The 21,450-nt window shown below is 42.6% G+C and overlaps 1 protein-coding gene across 2 annotated transcripts; it reads left to right on the forward strand.

The window, feature by feature from the left end:
• Window positions 1-5,012: 5,012 nt before the first annotated feature.
• On the forward strand, window positions 5,013-9,589 carry LOC125537493 (casein kinase II subunit alpha-2). Of its 2 annotated transcripts, XM_048700808.2 has the most exons (10): window positions 5,013-5,322; window positions 6,842-6,971; window positions 7,047-7,241; window positions 7,612-7,769; window positions 8,137-8,227; window positions 8,329-8,394; window positions 8,609-8,691; window positions 8,772-8,835; window positions 8,928-8,996; window positions 9,223-9,589. In XM_048700808.2, the coding sequence occupies exons 1-10, from the start codon at window positions 5,237-5,239 to the stop codon at window positions 9,280-9,282; spliced, it is 1,002 nt and encodes a 333-aa protein (XP_048556765.1). In that variant the 5' UTR covers window positions 5,013-5,236; the 3' UTR covers window positions 9,283-9,589. The 2 variants fall into 2 exon arrangements, with proteins under 2 accessions (XP_048556765.1, XP_087400133.1); XM_087544007.1 differs by having other exon boundaries at window positions 6,842-7,241.
• The last annotated feature ends 11,861 nt before the right edge of the window (window positions 9,590-21,450 follow it).

Consider the following 21,450-nt stretch of genomic DNA (forward strand, 5'->3'; position numbering starts at 1 on the left):
ACGCCGCCTCCATCTTCAATCTCTGCCGGTCTGCCCGTGTAGGTTACCCACCGATATACATACCTTGCCGCCCTGGGTTTCTTAGATGACGCCTGTGAAACGCCCCCTTCCCCTAAGATCCCCATCCCCACCCCCTCCCCTACTCCAGAGCGTCGCAGCCTAAGCTTGCCTACACTTCCCGGGGAGCTCGAGGAGCGAATGGCCCAAAAGAGCTTTACCGCGACCTCTTCGCCCGACGTCGGTGAGGTGGCCGGTGAGGAAGCTGATGATGATGATTGGACGCAACCTTTCAATTAGCGGGCTAGAGTACTCTGGCATGTCATGGACGCCGGCTACGACATGGAGGTCATCGACGGCGATGGCTTGACGCGGGCAATGTCATAGGTTAAGTTGCCCACCCCCAACCCCTTGGGTTCGACAGCCGCCAGACTCATCGATGGCCCTGCTGCTGGTCTCGTGCGGCTCGTTATGAACAATTTGCCATCCTTCATCGCCATGGAGCCCCTTTTGTCATTTTTGAAGGACACGTTCTGTGATGCTCGCTTGGGATCCTTAGCTGCCAAGTCAGACCTCATCAATGGTGACCACGAGGAGGAGCCAATCTGTGACAAGTGAGGAAACCCATGATTTGTTTTGCCGTGCCTCTTCACCGGGGGAATTCCATGATTTGTTTTCTCAAACCCCTTTTGTAGTGAGAACCTATCCAATATTTATCTATATTTGGTTGTTTGCATTACACCTTGTTTATTTCTATGGTTTTTGGTTGTTCGGTTGTTTGTAGTTAGCATATGTCCAGTTTCAATTGCCATTTTGGTTGTTCGCAGTATGCCTTGTTTATTTCAGTTATTCACAATGTGATGTTCTATATGTGTTAGTATGAACTGTGCAGTTCAATTTCATCAATACCAATTTTAACAATAGCTCTATGAATGACTATATTTGGTTGTTGTTAAGCATGTTGTACTCCCTCTGGCCCTTTTTAGTTCGCATACAAGATTTGTCTAAAGTCAAGCCTCATAAAGTTTGACCAACTTTATAGAAAAAATACCAACATTTACAATATGAAATCAATATCAGTAGATGTGACATGACTTAAATTTTCATATTGTATAACTTTAGCATGGTAGATGTTGATATTTTTTCATATAAATAAGGTCAAACTTTATGAAGTTTGACTTCAGAAAATTCTTATATGCAGAGTAAAACGGGCCGAAGGGAGTATTTAACACACCTTTCCATTTGATTTAACAATAACTGGTGTACTTAGACCTGCACAATACAAGTTTGAATGACTATATTTGCTTGTTTTTAAATATTAGGCTTGTTGCAGTTAATAACACACCTTTTCACTTCTTGTTTTTCTTAACTAGCATGCTTAAACCTTCGCCATGAAGCTATCATTTGGAGATTATGTTCTCTACCATGGGATATATTTGGTTGATGTTTACGCTGTTGTGCTTTGCATGCCTTTAGATGTACTTACATATGACAATATTGGGAACATCTTATGTTTACCATCGAGGTTATTTTCATCCCATGGCTTATATATACTCACTGTTCAGGATATTGGTAGCTGGTACCATATAGGCCAAGGCCTGATAAGGGATTAATCGTGGAATCGGACATTTAACTGAATATATCTATAACCCATTTATCGGTAGGTTAAGTAGGGCCATATCTAACATATCTGAGGCTACATAGCAAGATGCGTTGTACTGAATGACTAAATATGCAATCCTAGGACATACAACAACAAGGAAGGGTTGTCTGGTTCTAGGCCTAGGAGTGCCACACTTTGCCATACAATGTTACCAAACTTGCCAACGGGTTAGTTCTTCAAAACGAGAGCCACAAGTTGGCACGCCTAAGAGAATCTTGCCACACTTTTTGAGTGTATGCAATGTGGCAACATAGTGTGGCTTGAACCAAACACGCACCTAAGTTGGTCAAACTTGCCTAAGCCTAGGTGTGGCAACCTTTGGCAAACGTAGTCTCAAATCAAGAGCGTTACCTTAATATTCTGATGGTGTCTAGATATACATAGAAGAGCAACAAGAACACCAACAACACAGTAGAGTTAACCGTAGTTAATTGGCTGATATTTGTAGAAATGTAATAAACTCCCTCCACCCCATAATATAAGATGTTTATTCATCCACACCGCGAATATATTGGATGCAATAAGATCTTATATAATGAGACGGAGGGAGTGTTGTACTACATCATATTGCAATTGTTGTTTAGCTTCTAATGTTAACTTGGTGCTTTTAGGTACATGCCATTGGTAAAGATCCATGCTTCTGCCCTTTCTGCGTATGCGGCAATGAGATATTCATGAACCCACTTCAAGAGAGGAACTGATAAAGATTGTTATTAAAATGGGTCAAAAGATGTCAATTGAACTATTTGTTTACACTGTATGCTAGACAACAGTGAACTGCAGCATGGTAAGTAAGAACTCTGTAGCCTTCTTTTTACTGCACATAATGAGTTGTGTTACATGACAATATCTGAATCTTTTTCCTTTGCAGTGGTTTTGGAAGCAATTTACTCAAGACTACCTCTCAAACTACATGATTGGTGGGCATGCAAAGGTTAAAGTATTTGTACCACAACACAATGACTATCTAGATGCCCTCATGAGTCATGAATACAATGAAGGATAGGCGGTCGACCATCACAAGGGGTTGGACTGAGTCATGTGTGCCTTCTGCATGGAGGAGAGCACAATACGGGCATTCCGCTTCACCTTGTTCAACAACCAGAATGTCTTTTGCATCTTTCTTTACCATGTTTAATAGTATAAGTATACAACCCCGGTTCATCATTCTTTATTTGGTCCTTATGTAATTCTTGAACATATGTATCTATGAATCAATAATGCATTGGTTGTTTAACCTGATGGATATGAATAAAGTTATATCCAACTTTCAAATTCAAATTCGATACAATTTTAAATAGCATCGATTTAATTAGGGTCGAAATATGCTCTGCAGGTCGTTACGGCGCACACGGTCTGTAAAGCACAAACGTGTGTGATATACATGTACTTCCAACACAGTTTGCAGAGAAGAAACATGTGTGACCATGCACACAATTGCCGTTTGCGAAGCGTGTGTGATGTCAGACAATATCACAAACGGTGCGAGCAAACTAAATGTTTGCGATAGTCGCCTTATCGTACATGGTTTACAATCATGAACCGTGTCGGATGTCGCAGGCATCGTAAACGTTGCACCACATAATAGCGTGTGCGATAGTTATCCTGTACGACACTGCTACAATGGTCCAATGTTTCGTAATCCTATCCGACACTCGTACGATAATTAGGTAATCTTCTTAATTATAGACCGCATACGATTCGGGAGAAGTGAATGTGTGTGATAGTCTCCTAATCGCACACGCTTGGCAATCATGAACTATTTATGATGGAGTGTGCATCGTAAACGTTGCACCACATAATCTCGTGTGCAATGATAATGCTAGCACACACGAGTAGCAAAGATGGAGCGTTTGGGATATTCGATATATCACAAGCAGTTGTGTGAAGAATCGCGTTTGGGATAGATGCCCGCATTGCATACACTTAGTTATGCAAAAACATATGCATTCCTACTACCTATCCCCGATGGTTTTTGAGTCGTGTGGGAAGGACCCCCCTATCGCCCACACTCATTAGGCGACGGTTTAAAATGCCATCGTGGAAAGGGGTTAAAAACCATTTGTATAGCAGCTCGCTGTACCAGTGCATTGTTAGACCCGAGCATGCCAAAGAAAGCGTGCCAAATCCAAAGATCATGTGATGCAAGTACTTCAAGAATGATGGTGGGCTTTGCCCTTGTAAAGTCTTTAGACAGTTTTTTCATTTTCAATGCACGCAGTCAAGAGATCCAAGCAAGCCTAGCCACCCTCTTGCTTCTGAGATTGCAAGGAACCTCTCGGTGTTTGCCACCGCTGTTTCTCTCAGGTACTGAGGTCCGAACACCTCGACCAAGGTAGTTGCAAACCTGACAATGGCATCTCCACATGTGCTCTCAGAAATCCGTAGGTACTCGTCCCACGAATCAATGGCCGTGCCATATGCAAGCATCTAGAGTGTGATCGTGCACTTCTGATAACCAGAGAAGCCAATTGTTTTCACGACGTCCTTCTTCAGGATGTAGTCATCGTAGGACCAGACATCAGGGGCAAAGTAGTCGACCATCAGTGTGAAATGGCCGCGCACCGTGTTGCGGCTGAGCACTCGATGACCCTTGATCGAGCCCTTGGAAATTGAGAACATGCTCCTCCACACGCTCCGCATCTTAAAGGACCGCCTACATCATCGCTATCTCATCGGTGTACTCCTCGTCCGACGAGCCATCGAACGACTTAACATACTTCTTGTATATGTACTCCAAATCGAAATCCATTGCTAGAAAGAAGAAGGGACACCTGTTTTCAGCTCCGGCGATACATCAAACAGTTGCCGGGCATGGTGAGAATAATAGTAGCGGATGGTACCTGGCGGGGCGGTCAAAGGATAGGGTTGAACGGAGACGGAGGAGAAGCGGGGTGGAGGCCTGTTGGAGCGTTGGAGGTGACGGAGACGCATATTTTCGTTAGGGGTGGCGTGGTGGCAGAGGTGGTGGAGCGGCAACGACGACAAGAGAGAAAGAAGGCAGAAGAGAAAATGAGGATGATGGACTCGCGGGGTCCGGAAAGGTTTTGGGTGGGCATGGGGTCGGATTCCTATATTTCGCGCGTCCGGACTCCCGCAAAGCTTCCCCACTTTTGTCTCAGTTTTGCGATAGAAACTGCATCTGGGTTACCCCGTGGACCAATACAATCCCACGTTAGATGTCTCGCACAGTCCAGACGGGGGGCAGTTTGTGGGTCCGTCTTGAAGATGCCCTAATAATATATAAGAGCGTTTTTAACCCTTAGCTTGGATTGGGCCCACGATACACTTGCCAGTTGGGTCCCAACACGAGCTCCTTTCGCGCACCCCCATGGACCCACCTGTCAGTTGCACTGACCGCGCTTCTCGCACGCCCCCCACCTACATCCCCAAAACAACATCCCCAAAAACATGTTTCTCAGGAAAACCAAATCGTACTTGTTGAAACCCTAGCGCCATCTCGCCGCCGGCGATGTCCGCTTGACGGACGCGCCGCCGAGAAAGCACCAAACTCCTCCGAGCCCTCCCCTCTCTCTGATCCGTCGCCCGCCTGCGGGATCCGGATCGTCTTCAGCCATGTCAAAGGCCAGGGTCTACGCCGACGTTAACGTGGTGCGCCCCAAGGAGTACTGGGATTACGAGGCCCTCGCCGTCCAGTGGGGGTGAGTCGAATCCGCCCGTAGCCAACCTCGCCCTAACTCTCAAGTTCTTTTTTTTTTCTTTTCGTTCCCGTGGCGCATCTGCGTGTCGTGGATCTTTTTCGTCTGTTCGTTGCAAGGCAGTTCAGGGACTACATACAATGGCGCTTCGACTTCTCGATGCGTCTTCGGAGGTCTTGTCAGGCACGAGCGTGACTGTGCCGTGCGGTTAGAGAGGGCCCGCGTGTTGTAGATTGAGAGAGGGAGTTGCCAGATGTGCTTGCTCAGATAATTCCGGCAGTTGCTTGATTGCTTCGCTACAATATATCCGACTTCAGTAGTCACTTACTCGATCTCACTGTTTCGTGATACTTTTGGTAGTTCAGTACGAAATTATGCGTCTGGGACTTTGGCAGATTATTCATAGTTTTGTACATCTTAGTGGACTTTCATTAACTTTCCACAAATTGAGCACCCGAACCAAAATGTCAGATTCTGTCACCCGTGCTCATTTACGAGCAATATTCTCCCTGTCCAAATATTTTGCTGAATTGGCAAATTGGGCACTTGAACTTGCCTTGGACTAAAACACCAGCACCCAAGTGGAACGAACACTGTCCATGACCTCTATATGTTCTAATTTTATTGTTTTGAACAGTTGCTAGTTTGTGTGTTTTCCCCTTCTTGGAAAGCGTGCTGCTCTATTAGTGTCACACTTTGTTGATTGAGCTGGACTGATTATTTCGTGTTATCACTAGTTTTTCAGATAATATATGGTTGTGTTTTCCAAAAATTATCATATCATTTTAATCTCAAAGCAGCTGTTCCAAGTAAAAACAACATTTACATTAAGGCCTATGCTGAAGAGAATTTACTCCTGTTCTGTTTCTGTTGAATTGATAATTCTGCTCAGCAACATGAGATAAATAAGGCTCCACTGAACTATCTACGCTGTTGGAGTACCTTGATTTGTAAATTAGTATATGTGTAATAAATACAGTGATATGCAACTATATTTGAAATTGTAACAAGCTACGCCTTTGTGTAACTTCTCATTGGGACCCAGACATTTTTTTGTCCTCCCTTGAGCTTGACATGGGGTTTTGTTGCCCTCTTATTTTTATATATAATGAAAAAGGATAGAACTCAAGTATGAAGCATCAGTTTGTAGAAGTTGGGTAATTTGACCTTTGTCTTGCACGAAAAATATATGTACTCATTTATTTTGATGTAACAATACCCCAAAAGTGTCATGAGATCTCTTTAAAATAGTTAGGTGTTTTCTCTTCGTTCTCCATCATACAAACAGGAAAAGAAAATCCTATGCCTGGAACAATCAAAACTGATTACTTTTAGCATGCCAGCTGCAAGTATCCCTGCCCCCCACAAGGATAATACACTTACCATTTTGGTTTGAATGGTGTGGTTATTTGTTACTTCTGGTCCCTCTGAAAGATATCATGTGATTGTTAAATTACAGAATGTCCTAATGGACCAGTACATCCAGCGATGAGTTCTGACTGTTATGATGTTTTTCAATCAGTGAGCAGGATGACTATGAAGTTGTGCGGAAAGTTGGAAGGGGCAAATACAGTGAAGTCTTTGAAGGTATCAACGTCAACAATAATGAGAAATGTGTTATTAAGATCCTGAAGCCTGTGAAGAAGAAGAAGGTAACTTATCTGTGCCTTATGTGGTCACGGTTTAACTATGATTTTAGTTTTTTCACGTTTGTCATGCTTATCCAGATCAAAAGAGAGATCAAAATACTACAGAATCTCTGTGGAGGTCCAAATATTGTGAAGCTGCTTGATATTGTCAGGGATCAGCATTCAAAAACACCAAGCTTGATCTTTGAATACATCAATAACACAGATTTCAAAGTGCTATATCCGACATTGACAGATTATGACATTCGCTACTATATCTATGAGTTACTGAAGGTATGAATCTTTCCCAAGTTTCTGTTGATGTAATATTGCCAAGAACACTGATTGTTAAAACATCTAAAACTTTTTTTGCTCTTCTGATAAAGCCTTGAAGATACATTAAATACTTACATGTGTAACTGTCTAGTTTGAACATCTGGCTAGACTCATTTCCTAGGACCCTTTCTTGTGTTCGTGGATGATATTTGTGATAGTAAGGAATGAATAATCCCTTATCAATGCTAATAAGCAACCACACCAGTCAGTGTTTTTTCCTCTTTTGAGGAGACCAAGACAAGTTGCTGTTAATTTGATTGCTGGACCTAGATGTTTCGTATCCTATATTCTAGTTATGATTTATCACAGTTTCTATTTTCGTGTGCAGGCTTTGGATTACTGCCATTCACAAGGCATTATGCACCGAGATGTGAAGCCTCACAATGTTATGATAGATCACGAGCTTCGAAAACTCCGGTTAATAGACTGGGGCCTTGCTGAATTCTACCATCCTGGAAAGGAGTATAACGTTCGTGTTGCATCAAGGTAGGTACATAGAAATACGCTGTTGCTATTAATTATCTTAAACCTACTTATTGATACCAAATAACCTTATTTGCTTGTGCACTTCCCAACAATTGGTCTTCTTCTGGTCATTTGTGAGGCAATACACAGCCAAAATTAGTTTATTTAAATCAACATTTTATGTGGAAAGGGTATTTCTTTTGGTAATATTTGTTTTCATTTGTAGAAATCTTAACGTCATAATACACATGAACAGAATGAGTGATGTGGTGAATGATTTGCTTCGTACAGTAGTTAATGCTCCATTATGTAACTTGCATATTCCAAATATTTCCATATGATCATTTTCAAAATATTTGCTGACATTTCCTTTTTCACTGGGATTTAGGTACTTCAAGGGACCTGAGCTTCTTGTTGACTTACAAGATTACGACTACTCTTTGGACATGTGGAGTCTTGGCTGCATGTTTGCTGGAATGGTATGACTGCCATGATAGTACAGTTGATATTATTGATAGCTTTCTTTTGTACTTTTGTTCAACTGGTGATGATCTTATGAATCATGTATTGTTGGTTGCAGATATTCCGCAAGGAACCATTTTTCTATGGCCATGACAACCATGATCAACTTGTTAAAATTGCAAAGGTGCTTATTAAGTTTATTCCTTTTATTCTTTGCAAAGATAGTTATAACTGATAAAAGGATTATTTTTGGTGGCATATGATATTCTTTAGAGTTGCCATATATCATTTGCTATTATTTACCTTAGTGACTGAGTGGTTCTGGCTCAATGTTTTGATTAATTTGTACTCATGCTCACATGTAATTACTAGCTTTACTCACGCCCCTGTATTCACAGGTACTTGGAACAGATGGGCTAAATGCTTATTTGAACAAGTACAGAATTGAGCTTGACCCTCAGCTTGAAGCCCTTGTTGGAAGGTATATTGCCACCCAGCACTAATTTTGATGCAAGATCTCTATTTGTCATCTAATTTACAGTTTCTATAATTTCCACACAGGCACAGCAGAAAACCCTGGTCGAAGTTTATCAATGCAGACAACCAGCATCTAGTATCCCCTGAGGTCTTTCAATAATACATATATATCTCAAGTATACTTCACTAGCAGTAACCTGTTCCTGGTTTCTCAACGAGGCCTTTTCGTCTCCATTTTAGGCCATAGATTTCCTTGATAAGCTTCTGCGCTATGATCACCAGGATAGGCTCACCGCACGTGAAGCTATGGTAAGTCTTACTGTTTTCTACTGGTTGTTCAGTGGCTCCCAGCCAATCGTGCTTAATGTCCATTTGACCATGCAATTATACTTTCTTTTCTCATCTCCAGCTCCTTGGTGCTGCATGATGTGTTTGAGCATTTGGTTTGTGGATAGATTGATTAGTGCGGTTGCTTAGAGGATGTCATGTTTGGAGTTACATTTGTTACTGTTCTAATTTTAAAGGTGTAATGCAGGCACATCCATACTTCCTCCAGGTGAGGGCTGCCGAAAACAGCAGGACTCGTGCACAATAGCAATAGCAAGACTGTTGCTGACATTGAAGGAGCAGCGCTTGACGAAGCTGCATCCTTGTAGCGACTTTGTCATGTATTATGACTCGATAATGGTTGGGTCAGCTGGGAAAGGTAAGAGCCTGTGTGGTGTGTGCCTCTCATCGACGAGGCGGAAAAGAACTGTGATTTGCTCCTGTTGTTTGTGTATGGAAACCTGATTGATTGAAACTTCTCAAACACTTTTCATGTAACGTGTTTGGTAACATTGTACGACTCTGCTTGTAAAGAATATCTTTGGTAAATTGCTTTGGATTCAAAACTCTGTTTAGTCACTGAATTATTAGCTTGTTATTTTGATGAGCCGTACAACTCCTTTCCTATTCCTATTGGGATCCATCATTTCTAATAAAAAATCAAGAGTCTTTCTTCTGTGGTTTTGGCCAGATTGCAGTCAAATTGACGTCCTAAGAGCATCTCCAACGGCTCCCCTATGTCTAATCGCCGTTTACGGCAAGTTGGGGGGTAAAAAGGCCTCTTCAACGGTTCCTGAAAGTGGCCATAACTTAACTCGAGAGGCCCCCGTAAACTGGTCCATTTCTTCCATATAAGAAGATCATGAAGTAGCACAAGGTTGTGGAGGAAGAACTCCACCTTACTGTTATAATGAGTGCTGAAGGAACAACTTCAATGTACTGTGCTAGATATCACTTTAGAAACGGGAGACGGGCCAAATCTTAAATGAGAACACCAAGTTCTATAATAGGTAGTGGGGTACATAGCGGAAATCCCTCAGTGGGGCCTCCAAATTCAAATTTGAAATTCATTGAAATTCATATTTTTACATTTCAAAAAATTCTGAAAAAATATAGCTATACATGAAGGCATAACACATGTGTGTGTAAATTTTCAGTTCAAAATACATTGAAATGAGGGCTGTGCTAAAAAGACAAATCTAGGGCTGTTTAACACATAATGTATTCATCCTCCTAAGCCATGAATTTGTCTTTTTTGTACAGGTCGCAAACTTAAGGTATTTCATCAAGAATTTTTACACACATGTGGGTTACATCCTTGCATACATGCATATTTTTTTCAGAATTGAAACATAAAAGTTTGAATTTGAAATTTTCAAAAATAAAGGCCTCCATGGAGCTTGGCCTCCAAAACGCCTCTCTCGGTATATAGTCTTGTTGCAAACTAGAGGTGAGGACCTTTATTTTGTGGCTGTGAGAAGCCTTCACATACTTCTACTTATAAATAGAACACTTCAGAAAACATTATTTAAGATTCATCATTCTACTAGCTAGAAGACTCTAAAAAATACTCCCTCCGTTCCTTAATATAGGGTGTATAGTTTTTGGCACGGAAATTAAAGAACGCATGTGGAGGGAAAATTTCTCAAGTTTTGGGCAAGATTACACCTGACTAATTGACATGAGAAAATAGAGGAGCTTGCCTAATATAAGGAAATGCAGTCAAATCCCTAAAAACAATATCCAGACGAGTGATGCAACGCAATACACCTTATATTTCGGACTTTTTCTCAAAAATCTATACACCTTATATCAAGGAACAGAGGGAGTAGTAGGTAGGGTTGAGAAAAGAAAAGAAATACTAGACTATAATAGAAGTATCTAGAAGTAGCAAAACACATTTGACATATGATTTTATTTTTATTTTCATCACCTATTATTCCTCATCATTTTTCTCTGGTTGTATGGAACTCGACCTTGAGTTATCTTTTCATAGAGTGTTTTTTCTGGATGGTAGAGAGTCAAGTCTACAATGTTGAAAGTGTTGAATATACCCATGTCACTTGGAAGATCTATCACATGAGCATTATCATTTATCTTCCTCATAATAGAGAAGGGCCATACTTTCGCCGCCTAAGCTTCCCTTTAACACCTAAAGGCAGCCTCTCTTTTTGGAGGTAAAGCATCACCTTATCACCGACTTGGAATGATTTCAGTCTCCTTTTGCGGTCAGCAAGTTGTTTATATTTCCGATTTTGTCCATCAAAACATCACAAATCTCTTCAAATAACTCAGTGTAATTATCCGCAAAGGACAATGCTGATTTTGAGTTTCTCTTTGATGGTAGCTTCATCAGGTCCACCACATGTATCGAAACTTTAGTGTAGATAATGGAAAAGGACTCCTTCCTATGAATCTATGCTTGGAGTTATTGTAGGAGAACTCTGCAAGAGATAAAGCCAAATCCCATTGTCCATTTCTTTCTCCACAAATGCAACGGATTAAATTACCCAAAAATTTGCGTACCACTTCCGTTTGTCCATCTATTTGTGGATGAGCAGTGCTAGAAAATTTTAATTCAGTGTTGAATTGCTTACAGAAAGTGAGCCAAAATGCAGAAGAAACTTGCTATCACGGTCTGAGACGATGGTCCTTGGAACTCCATGAATTCTGACCACTTCTCGAAAGAATAGGTATGCCACATGACGAGCATCCGTTGTCTTGCGACATGGGATGAAATGAGCCATTTTAGAGAATCTATCCATGACCACAAACACGACATCACTCCCTTGTCATGTTCTTGGTGGAGTCCATAGAGATGTACTCCCATGGAGCAACTCGAACATGCAAATGCATGTATAACCCTGTGTTCTGGACTTGGCCTTTGCAGGTTTGACCTATGGGGCATCACTGAACAAAATTTCCAGCATGTCTCTTTAGTTGTGGCCAAAAGGAACGAGCTTCCAGGTTAGCGATAGTCTTTTCCCGTCCAACATGGCTACTAAGATCACTTGAATGGAGCTCTCTAATTAGTTTGTCATGCAGAGAACTCCTTGGGATGCACAATGATCATTTTTTAAGAGATAGCCATCCCGCACCAAATAATCATCACCTAATGTGCTTTACCCAAACATGTCCAAAGTCTTCGTCATCCCCATACAACTCCTTTATTTGATCCATGCCTAGAAGTTTAGCCTCAAAAGAAGTCACGGGGCATGCACGAAGATTCAAAGCATAAGCCACTCGGTTAGTTGTTCCCGATTTATGCATAGTGAGATAGTTAAACCTCTTGAGATATGCTGCCCGTCTTGCTAGCATGTGATCAACATTCTTTTGGTTTCTAAAATGCTTTAATGATTGATGGTCACTATAAACAATGAACTCTTTAGACAGCAAATAGACTTCCCAAGTTTTCAAAGCTCTGAAAATGACATACAATTCTTGCTGATAAGTACCCCATCTCTTCCTTTTTTCGCTTAATTTCTCACTGAAGACAACAATGGGCTTCCTTTCTTGAGATAGATCAGCTTCAATGCCTACTCCACTTGCATCACACTCCAACTCAAAAGTCTTGTTGAAATCAGGTAGCACCAAGACAGGAGCTTGTGAGAGGTTTTGCTTGATCTCACTGAAACTACCTTCAGTCATTTCTGTCCTTTGGAACTTTTGTTTCTTCAGACACTTGATAATTGGTGCCATGACAATGCTAAAATTCTTTACAAATCGCATATAGAAAGTTGTAAGGCCATGAAAACTTCTTACCTCAGAAATGTTCTTCGGAGTTGGCCATTCTCGGATTGCTTCAACCTTAGAGTCGTCAACACGAATACCGTTGCATGTTATGACGAATCATAGGAAAAGAAGTTGTGTTTGCAGGAAAACACATTTCTTCAAGTTGACATAGAGATCATTTCCCTTAATACTTGTAGCACCTTCCGAATGTGGTCAAACTGTTCATCCTCATCCTTGCTATAGATCAATATGTCATCAAAATACACCACACCAAAATGGGATAAGAAGGGTTGAATGACTTGATTCATCAAGTGCATAAAGGTACTTGGCGCATTTGAGAGTCCAAATGGCATGACTAGCCATTCAAAAAACCCTTCCTTTGTCTTGAAGGTTGTTTTCCATTCATCCCCGAGTCTGATACAAATTTGATGATATCCGCTTCTTAAATCTAGCTTTGCGAACACTCTTGCTCCACTAACCTGATCCTACCACTACTGCAGGATGCTGCTAACGCGACACTACGATCAGAGACCCTTCGAGAAACTGTGTGCGATGTAATAATCGCAAACGGTGTTGTACGAAAACCGTCAAAAATGTATAAAACGTTTGCGATGACGGATGCATCAATGTAACATCCCAAAATTCTAAATTTTGGAATGTTATATTAAACAGATAGATTTGATTGATTGACTGAAAGTGAGTGAAATTTGAAACTTTTTGAAAGTTAAATGAGAGGGAATGAAATGACTTTCCCAAACTTTCACCTTTGCTTTTATGCTCTCCGTGAATTCAAATTCTTTTCACCACAAAATCCAGGAGAGAAGATGACATGACTTCTTCCATTTAGATAAATGAAAGGGTTTTTTGAAAAGATTTGAATTCTATTTGAAAATATTTTCCAATTCAGAAACTTTAAGCAACTCAATGATTTTCATGAGAAGATAAAATGACTTCTTCAAAAACATATGAAATATGAGTTGGGAGTTTCAAAGAATAAAATTTGAAGTCCTTTTGAAATTATTTTTTTAATTTGAAGTTATTTGGGTTTTATTCAAATTATTTTTCTCCAAAATAAAAATATATGGAAAATAGGGTAACATGATTCCCTACATCAGAAAATTGGAGATAAATAAATTTGAAGTCATTTTGGTATTTTTAAAATGATTTTCATTGGATTTTAGTAGGGCAGTAGCACTCTTTGAATCATTTGAATTTTTCTCGATTTTATTTAACTTTACAAAAATGTTCAGGTTGTAGGAAATAATTTTCTGAAAATTTTGATATATTATATGCCTATATAGTATTTTTGTTTATTTTGTTTTATTTATTTTTGTTTGTCTGGAAAATCTTTATATAAAAAAACTTCCCCTCCGCTGGATCGGGCCGGCCCAGTTTACCAGGCCGCGGCCCGCCAGCCCAGCCCCGCGCGTCCCCGAGCTCCAGCAGGACTCCCGCCGCTGCACGACAGCGCCGCCGCCGCCGTGTCCGTCGAGGACACCGTGCCCCGCCGCCTTTGCCCTTGCCCCCTCCCCCACGCCTCCCGAGGCCGCCCTCCTCCATAAATAGCCACGCCCTCGACCCCGCTCCTCCTCGCAGTCGCCGTCGCCTGCGCAACCGCCGCCGCCGCTCGCCTCTCCTCGCCTCGTGCCGCCGCCACACCTTGTCGCTGCCGCTGCCCCGCGCTGCCTTCGCCCCTCGCCGCCTCGCGTCGCCGCAGCCGCCCTGCCACAGAGCCGCGCGCCGCCGCCCGCCTCGCTCCTCGCTCGCCGCTTTGCCGGAGCCGCCACGGTTTTTCTCACCGAACCGGCCGAACCGGTAAAACCACCAAACCCTAGATCCGATTTATTTTCTCTTTAGGTTTTCTTCGGTTTTCTTTTAGCTGGTTTTATTATTTTAGTTAGGTTATTTAGAGAACGTTCGCTAGGTTAGGTCTTCGCAGCGTACGGTGTCATTCGTTAGGTTATGTTAGCGAGCGTTCGCTCGATAGGATTTTTCTTTTTCTTTTTAGTTTTCGGCCAGGGACCTATTCTTGATAAATTTTCTTCACAGATTAGTCCCTGTACTTCAACCGGTCATTACTTTTTGCTCGTTAGACAGAATTAGATGAAACCAACGCCCACTTCTTCGTTATGATCTCCCCTATCCAGTAATCCAACTTAACCATGTTTTTGAAAGTTTAAAAATTTGAATTAGACCAGATTTGAATTCAAACTTCGTTTGATCGTACCTTGAGTTTCGTAGCTCCGTTTTAGTTGATTCTTTTTGCAAAACGAAGCTCTTGACCTAAACTTTCTGATAAGGCCAAATTCACATAATTTTGGTACTGTTAGAAATTGTTTTATGTTGCAAGAGTTATTTTCTTGGTTTTGATGCTTTCCGAATTGTTCTTCGTTCTTTCCGACCTTTTGAGTGATTGCTTATGTGTGGTTACTATTGTTTGCCTAAGATAGATTGACCGGAGTGTGATGAGTAGAACTATCAGGAGTTTTGAGTGCGAATCATCTTCATCAACAGTACATGCAAGTTCACACTTTGATCATACTTTTCATTACCCAGTTTTATGTATTAGTTTCACCCTCAAACATTGCATGGTTAGGAATTGATAACATGTGGGTATTGGGAAGTAGTTGATGAGGTAGGAACCTATTGTCCTGCATTCAAACCTTGGGAGTTACTTCTACGTTATGCTTATACTGCTATGCTATGCACGTAGACGTGGATTGGTTTGAGAGAATTCATGAAAGATGTGAGAGATTATTGTTAACTAAGGTTTAACTTAAGGTGACTACTTTAATACACATCTGGGTGGAATGGTAGGGGCATCCTGGAGCACCCAGTGGTTTGCCCGGGCACCTGGAGAACCCAGTGTTTGCCCAAGGGGATCTCGGAGGACCCGTGTGATCACCCTATGGAATGCCACCCAGGCTCAAAGGGATCATAAGATTATTCATGCTAGAAACTTCTGTGTGTAGCCAGAAGCCATTATGGGATCTGGCATAGTTGATTAAGTTGCGTGAAGCTCTGGAAGAGGTAGACTAGCAGATGTAGTGGGTTGTAGGTGATATAGTCTATCCAGAGTAGAGAGTTAATGCTTCTGAAAGACCGTGTCTCGGTCATCCGTTTCTCAAACACCATGTAGTGTGAGAAATCTAACGGAGGAGATCGAGTCTTGTGGGGAAAAGTGCGCAAACCTTTGCAGAGTGTATAAACTAATCATGGTTAGCCGTGTCCCCGGTTATGGACATCTTGAGTCTCTGGTACTTGGATTATCATATTGATCTCATCACATTACTTAAATAATTTGTTGGGTTATTGATGTTAATTTGGGATTGAGTTGGAGGAATCTTCTCAATATTTTTAACCAACTTTGTAGTTAAATAAATTATATTCCTTTGCAGTAGGGAAAAATTGGCTTTTCACAAAAGCATGATAACCATAGAGCCTCCACCAGCCAGATATGCATGTAGTGATAGCTATTATTCATCATTCCTCTATGGTGTGAATTTGCCAGTACATTCAATGTACTGACCCTTTGTGGCTGCAACATCTCATGTTGCAGGATTCTTACGACGAGTAAGTGATACGTTAGAGTTACGATTTCTACACTCAACTTTGCCGTTGGTGTTGATGGGAATCCACAACCTTTGTTACTTCCGCTATATGGATTGAGGTAATAGTATTTACGTTACTTTATACATGTGATTTACCTCTATTATAAATCCTCGAGTACTGTGTGTGTCAGCATACCGATCCAGGGATAACACTTAAGCACAGAGACTTGACCGTCTGAGGTCGGGTCGCTACAATCAAACATGGTTCAGGTTTTAGTTGCGTGTGCGATGAAGGGCATACGTTCAGTTCAATTAACTGTTTGCGATGAGGAGGAACAAAAGAAATGGGCAGCCAAATGAAGGCGTGTGCGATACACAGCATACGGTTCACTCGGATGAACTGTTTGTGATTAGACAACACAAAAAAACGGCCAGCCAGATCAAGGTGTGTGTGATTGAGGGCATACGCTTCAGAAGGATTAACTGTTTGCGATTAGGCAACATAACAGAAATGGGTCAGCCAGATCAAAGTGTCTGCGATAGATGACATACACTTCACATGGATAAACTGTTTGCGATTAGCCGCAACAAACTGAACAGTTAGATAGATCAACATGTGTGCGCTAGACGGGCACACACATTCTAATTAAAAGAACCGTGCGCGATGGTGCTGAAATTGCCTATTGCGGTGCACCCTATGGTGCAAACGCCACATACGCGGCCGAGGAGGCGTACGTGCCCACGTTACGCCTTTCGGGAATAGTGCCTCACTTATAACCGTCAATAAATTTTGAGCATGCGTCCCGTCACATTCCAAATTGCAAACCTGTTCACGCCGATAAAAACCTAAACGGTTTCCCACTTAGGAGCGTATTACTACGCGGTTATAAATACTACCACTCCAACATGACTGCATGTTCCTCCTCAACTCCTCATCCACAAAAACTCAAAAACAAACAATTCATTCATCATCGTTCCCTTGCGTCCGCCATGGCCAGCATGAGTTCTGGGTCGAGAGATTTCCACCAGGGAGAGGCGAGCCTGGAAGCGGGAGTACGAGAGATGTCATGCCGCCGCAAAAGCAGCCAACATGTCCCACCGCACGACCGTAGCAGCAGAGAGGTCCCGCCGCGCCGCCGAAGCAGCACGGAGGACCCGCCGCGCCGTCGATGCAGCAGACTGGTCCGACCGCGCCGCAGAAGCAGAAGAGATGTCCCGCCGCATCGCGAATGCAGCAGAGATGTCCTCCCACGCTGTGGCGGCCTGGGAAATTGCCTCGCGGGTAGGCGAGGAATCTTACAGGCGCATGCGTGCCCTCGTCCTCAAGCAGATGGATCAGATCTCCAGGTGGGCGAGGTTGCAGGATGACCTACAAGCCTCGTTTGAACAGTCTACCGACGTCATCCGGCAACTAAATGAGAGCAATGCGAAGCTTTGGGCCGAGTGCGACCTGCTGAGGGCGAAGATCGTCGGAAGTGCAGAGCAGCAGGAGCAGACCACTGCCTTGTTGAAGAGGACCGGCGTCATCGTCGAGAAACTTATGGACGAGAATGCCATGTTGCGCATCGAGCACAGAAGGCTGGTGGAGGAATCCGTGGATGCTCTCAACCAGCATCTTGAGGACAAGAAAGAGCTCGTCGTTGCCCGCCGCGGAGACTAGTTCCTGCTGTGGCTTCCTTCTTCTTTTGCCCTTGTGTATATCGGGTGTTGCCGCATGTGGCTTTTTTTAATTAAGACAATTATTATCCAATGTCATCATCCTTATATTCATCATGCTTGCTATAAGTCGCATTCGATGCTATATAGGTCCGTCAAATCTTACATCAAGATCCATGCAAAACTTTCTTTTCAGATTTTCATTTCTCTCTCTTAAATCTTAGTCATATAGCCACGCCGTAGAACAGGTGCTCGGGCGCCATTAATGGAGACGTTGGGAGGGAGGTGCGCGGCGGGTAGCGGTCAAAAGGTCTCTCCTCCCGATGAGCACGCGCATGGGTCTGATCGCACGCCTCCCGTACTCAAATAGCTACCCCGCACGACACCTCCTAGCCAATAAAAAAAGGGGACACGTGGCCGGACGTAATTGGTAAGTTAAACGCCCACGGTTTCAATAATACTTGTGTTTCCGATTTGTAACGTGAAAACACTTATTCCAAAATGACTTTGTTGATTGTTAATGTGTGCGCCTTCGCAAATCGGATAGAAAAATTACCACAGCATGTTGGTGTCATGTCATGAGACCATGCTAAGTTTCATGATTTTTATGCGTGTTTTGGAATTACAGGAATTAAAAAACCAAGTTTCTCAATCTTTCCGATCGAGCCACGACGCACAGATGTTTGAATTTCACTCCCATCTCTTGCATGAGACCTAGAAATTCACCCAAGGTCACACATGTGATTTTTCAAACAACTTTGATGCACTGGAGTATGTGCTTGTAGTTCAAATTTGAATTATGCATATTAAATGCCCAGAAACTCAATTAATGTATAAAAAAGGCCAAACGAACCTAGAATAATTCCAAAATTTAGCACGGTACTTCTATTTGGTCTAATCTGGCTGTGTAAAAAAGTTAAGGCGGGAGAAGGCAGTGTACGTATGTCGTTTCGCACACGGAGGTGACACGTTCCCTATCGGAACCACGAGCCTTCTTGAGGGAAGCTCCGGTTTGCAAGAAGCTTACACCAAAGCTTGTCCCAATTCGGGCAAAAAAAATTACCGCAGCATGTCGGTGCCATGTCATGACACCATGCCAAGTTTCATGATTTTCAGGCGTGTTTTGGAATTACAGAAATTAAAAAACCAAGTTTCTCAATCTTTCCGGCCGAGCCACGATGCCCAGATGTTTGAATTTCACTCCCATCTCTTGCATGGGACCTAGAAATTCACCCAAGGACACACATGTGATTTTTCAAACAACTTTGGTGCACTGGAGCATGTGCTTATAGTTCAAATTTGAATTATACACATTAAATGCGCAGAAACTCAATTAATGTATAAAAAGGCCAAATGAACACGGAGTAATTTCAAAATTTAGCATGATACTTCTATTTGGTCTAATCTGCTTGTGTAAAAAAAAATTAAGGCGGGAGAAGGCAGTGTACGTATGTCGTTTCGCACACGGAGGTGACACGTTCCCTCTCGGAACCAGGAGCCTTCTTGAGGGAAGCTCCGGTTTGCAAGAAGCTTACACCAAATCTTGTCCCAATTCGGCCAAAAAATTTACTGCAATATGTTGGTGCCATGTCATGACACCATGCCTAGTTTCATGATTTTTAGCCGTGTTTTGGATTTATAGGAATTAAAAAACCAAGTTTCTCAATCATTCCGGCCGAGCCACGACACTCAGATGTTTGAATTTTATTCCCATTTCTTGCATAGGACCTATAAATTTACCCAAAGACACACATGTGATTTTTCAGCAAACTTTGGTGCATTGGAGCATGTGCTTATAGTTCAAATTTGAATTATGCACATTAAATGCCCAGAAACTCAATTAATGCATAAAATGCCAAACGAACCCGGAATAATTCCAAATTTAAACACGACACTCGTGTACTAGTTGCATGTTCACTGCACGTAAATGTTCTAGCAATTCAAACATCATCCTTTCCCTCCGTAACACCATTTTGTCTTTCAAAACATAATGAAAAAAATCAGGTATACCACAAACAGTTTACTACAAAGAATCGTTTGGGATGCGATATAAAATATCTTGGTGCACCGTCTTGTCTGGCTTACGCAGGAAGCTTCATCATCTACAGTCCATCGCCCCCGCTTGAACCACACTTGCACGCCAGTTTCTCGCGGCACCGAGCGAATTTTTTTTGCCACCGCGGAAATATCTATCTCCCCGCCCCTCCCTCCTACCAAAAGCCACATTTCCACTGTTCCTCCTTGCTTTCCAAGTTCAAACCTTCACTGCTGCTTACTGGTAGCTCAGCCTCCTCGCCGGTGACCCTTCTTCTTGCAGCGCCGCCTCCTCGTCGGCTACCCTTCTTCTTGCAGCGCTGCCTCCTCGCCACGACCCTTCTTCTTGCAGTGTTGCCTCCTCGCCGGCGACCCTTCTTCTTGCTGCGCGGCCTCCTCGCTGCCGACCCTTCTTCTTGCTGCGCGGCCTCGTCGATATGGTCAGGTAATCCACACCCCACCCACACCATCCTCCTCCTTCCCCGTCCCACATGCCCCGACTGACAGAGCGACACCTTCTGCCGAAATAACTGCCCCCTCCTCCAATTAAGCGCCGCACACAGCCATTTTACACGCACTATAACATGGAGCTGAGTAGCATGCAGCCGCACGCGTGAACGAGGTCGCTATGGCTGACATGCGTGTCGACCACCAGATCTTGGAGGAGCACCTCGTCTTCAAGGCCACCGTCGACACCGCCGCGCGGTTGTCTACTTTAAAATACAGTTCGTGATGTTTTCTCGAGGCCACCACTAGTGCCTTCTAGTGATTTGTCCTCTGTAATGTTAATATGCAATCCGATGTTCAGTTAACAGTTTGGTCCTCTGAAATGTAATGTTCAGTTAACACTTTGGTCCAACAATTGCTACATTTTGTAGTACTGTTCTCAAGCATTCTTTGTTTTGTTAACTTCCTTATCTTCTAGTACATGTTTCTATTGTGCAATGTCGTGCTCAGTTAACTATTTTGGTTCATTTGGTCTGTTGTCCATTTAACTGTTTGGTTCAGTTCTGCAATTTGATTTTCATTTGCCGTGGGTACAATTTGGTATTGTTATGCATATGACACCAATCGAATTTGGCTGTACTCAATACATATTCTACTGATAGTATGGCAACTCTCAGTTAACCTGATCAAGATCTTCCTTATGTGTGTTGCAGGGAAACAATGGGAGACACTGCGGTTTACCATGGAGGTTTCTTCAAGCAGGGTCCTTTGGCTAATAGCACATTATTGTGCAGTTGCATGAATCATTCTAATATTTAGGTTTCTTACAATTTGGTCTTGCACATGTAGGTCCCGCTATCGGAGGCTTAGACCCACTATTCGACCCATTTTGCATATGGGGAAATGAGATGTTCATGAATATCAGTCAAGTCAAGAAACTCAGAAAGATTGTTAGGATGGAGAAACTTGCGACGAATAACAGCAAGGTCTTTGTTTGCACAATGAAGAAGACATCA

This window comes from Triticum urartu, chromosome 2A (genome assembly GCF_056163025.1).
Source record: "Triticum urartu cultivar PI428250 chromosome 2A, HENAU_Tu73, whole genome shotgun sequence".
Classification (NCBI taxonomy): domain Eukaryota; kingdom Viridiplantae; phylum Streptophyta; class Magnoliopsida; order Poales; family Poaceae; genus Triticum; species Triticum urartu.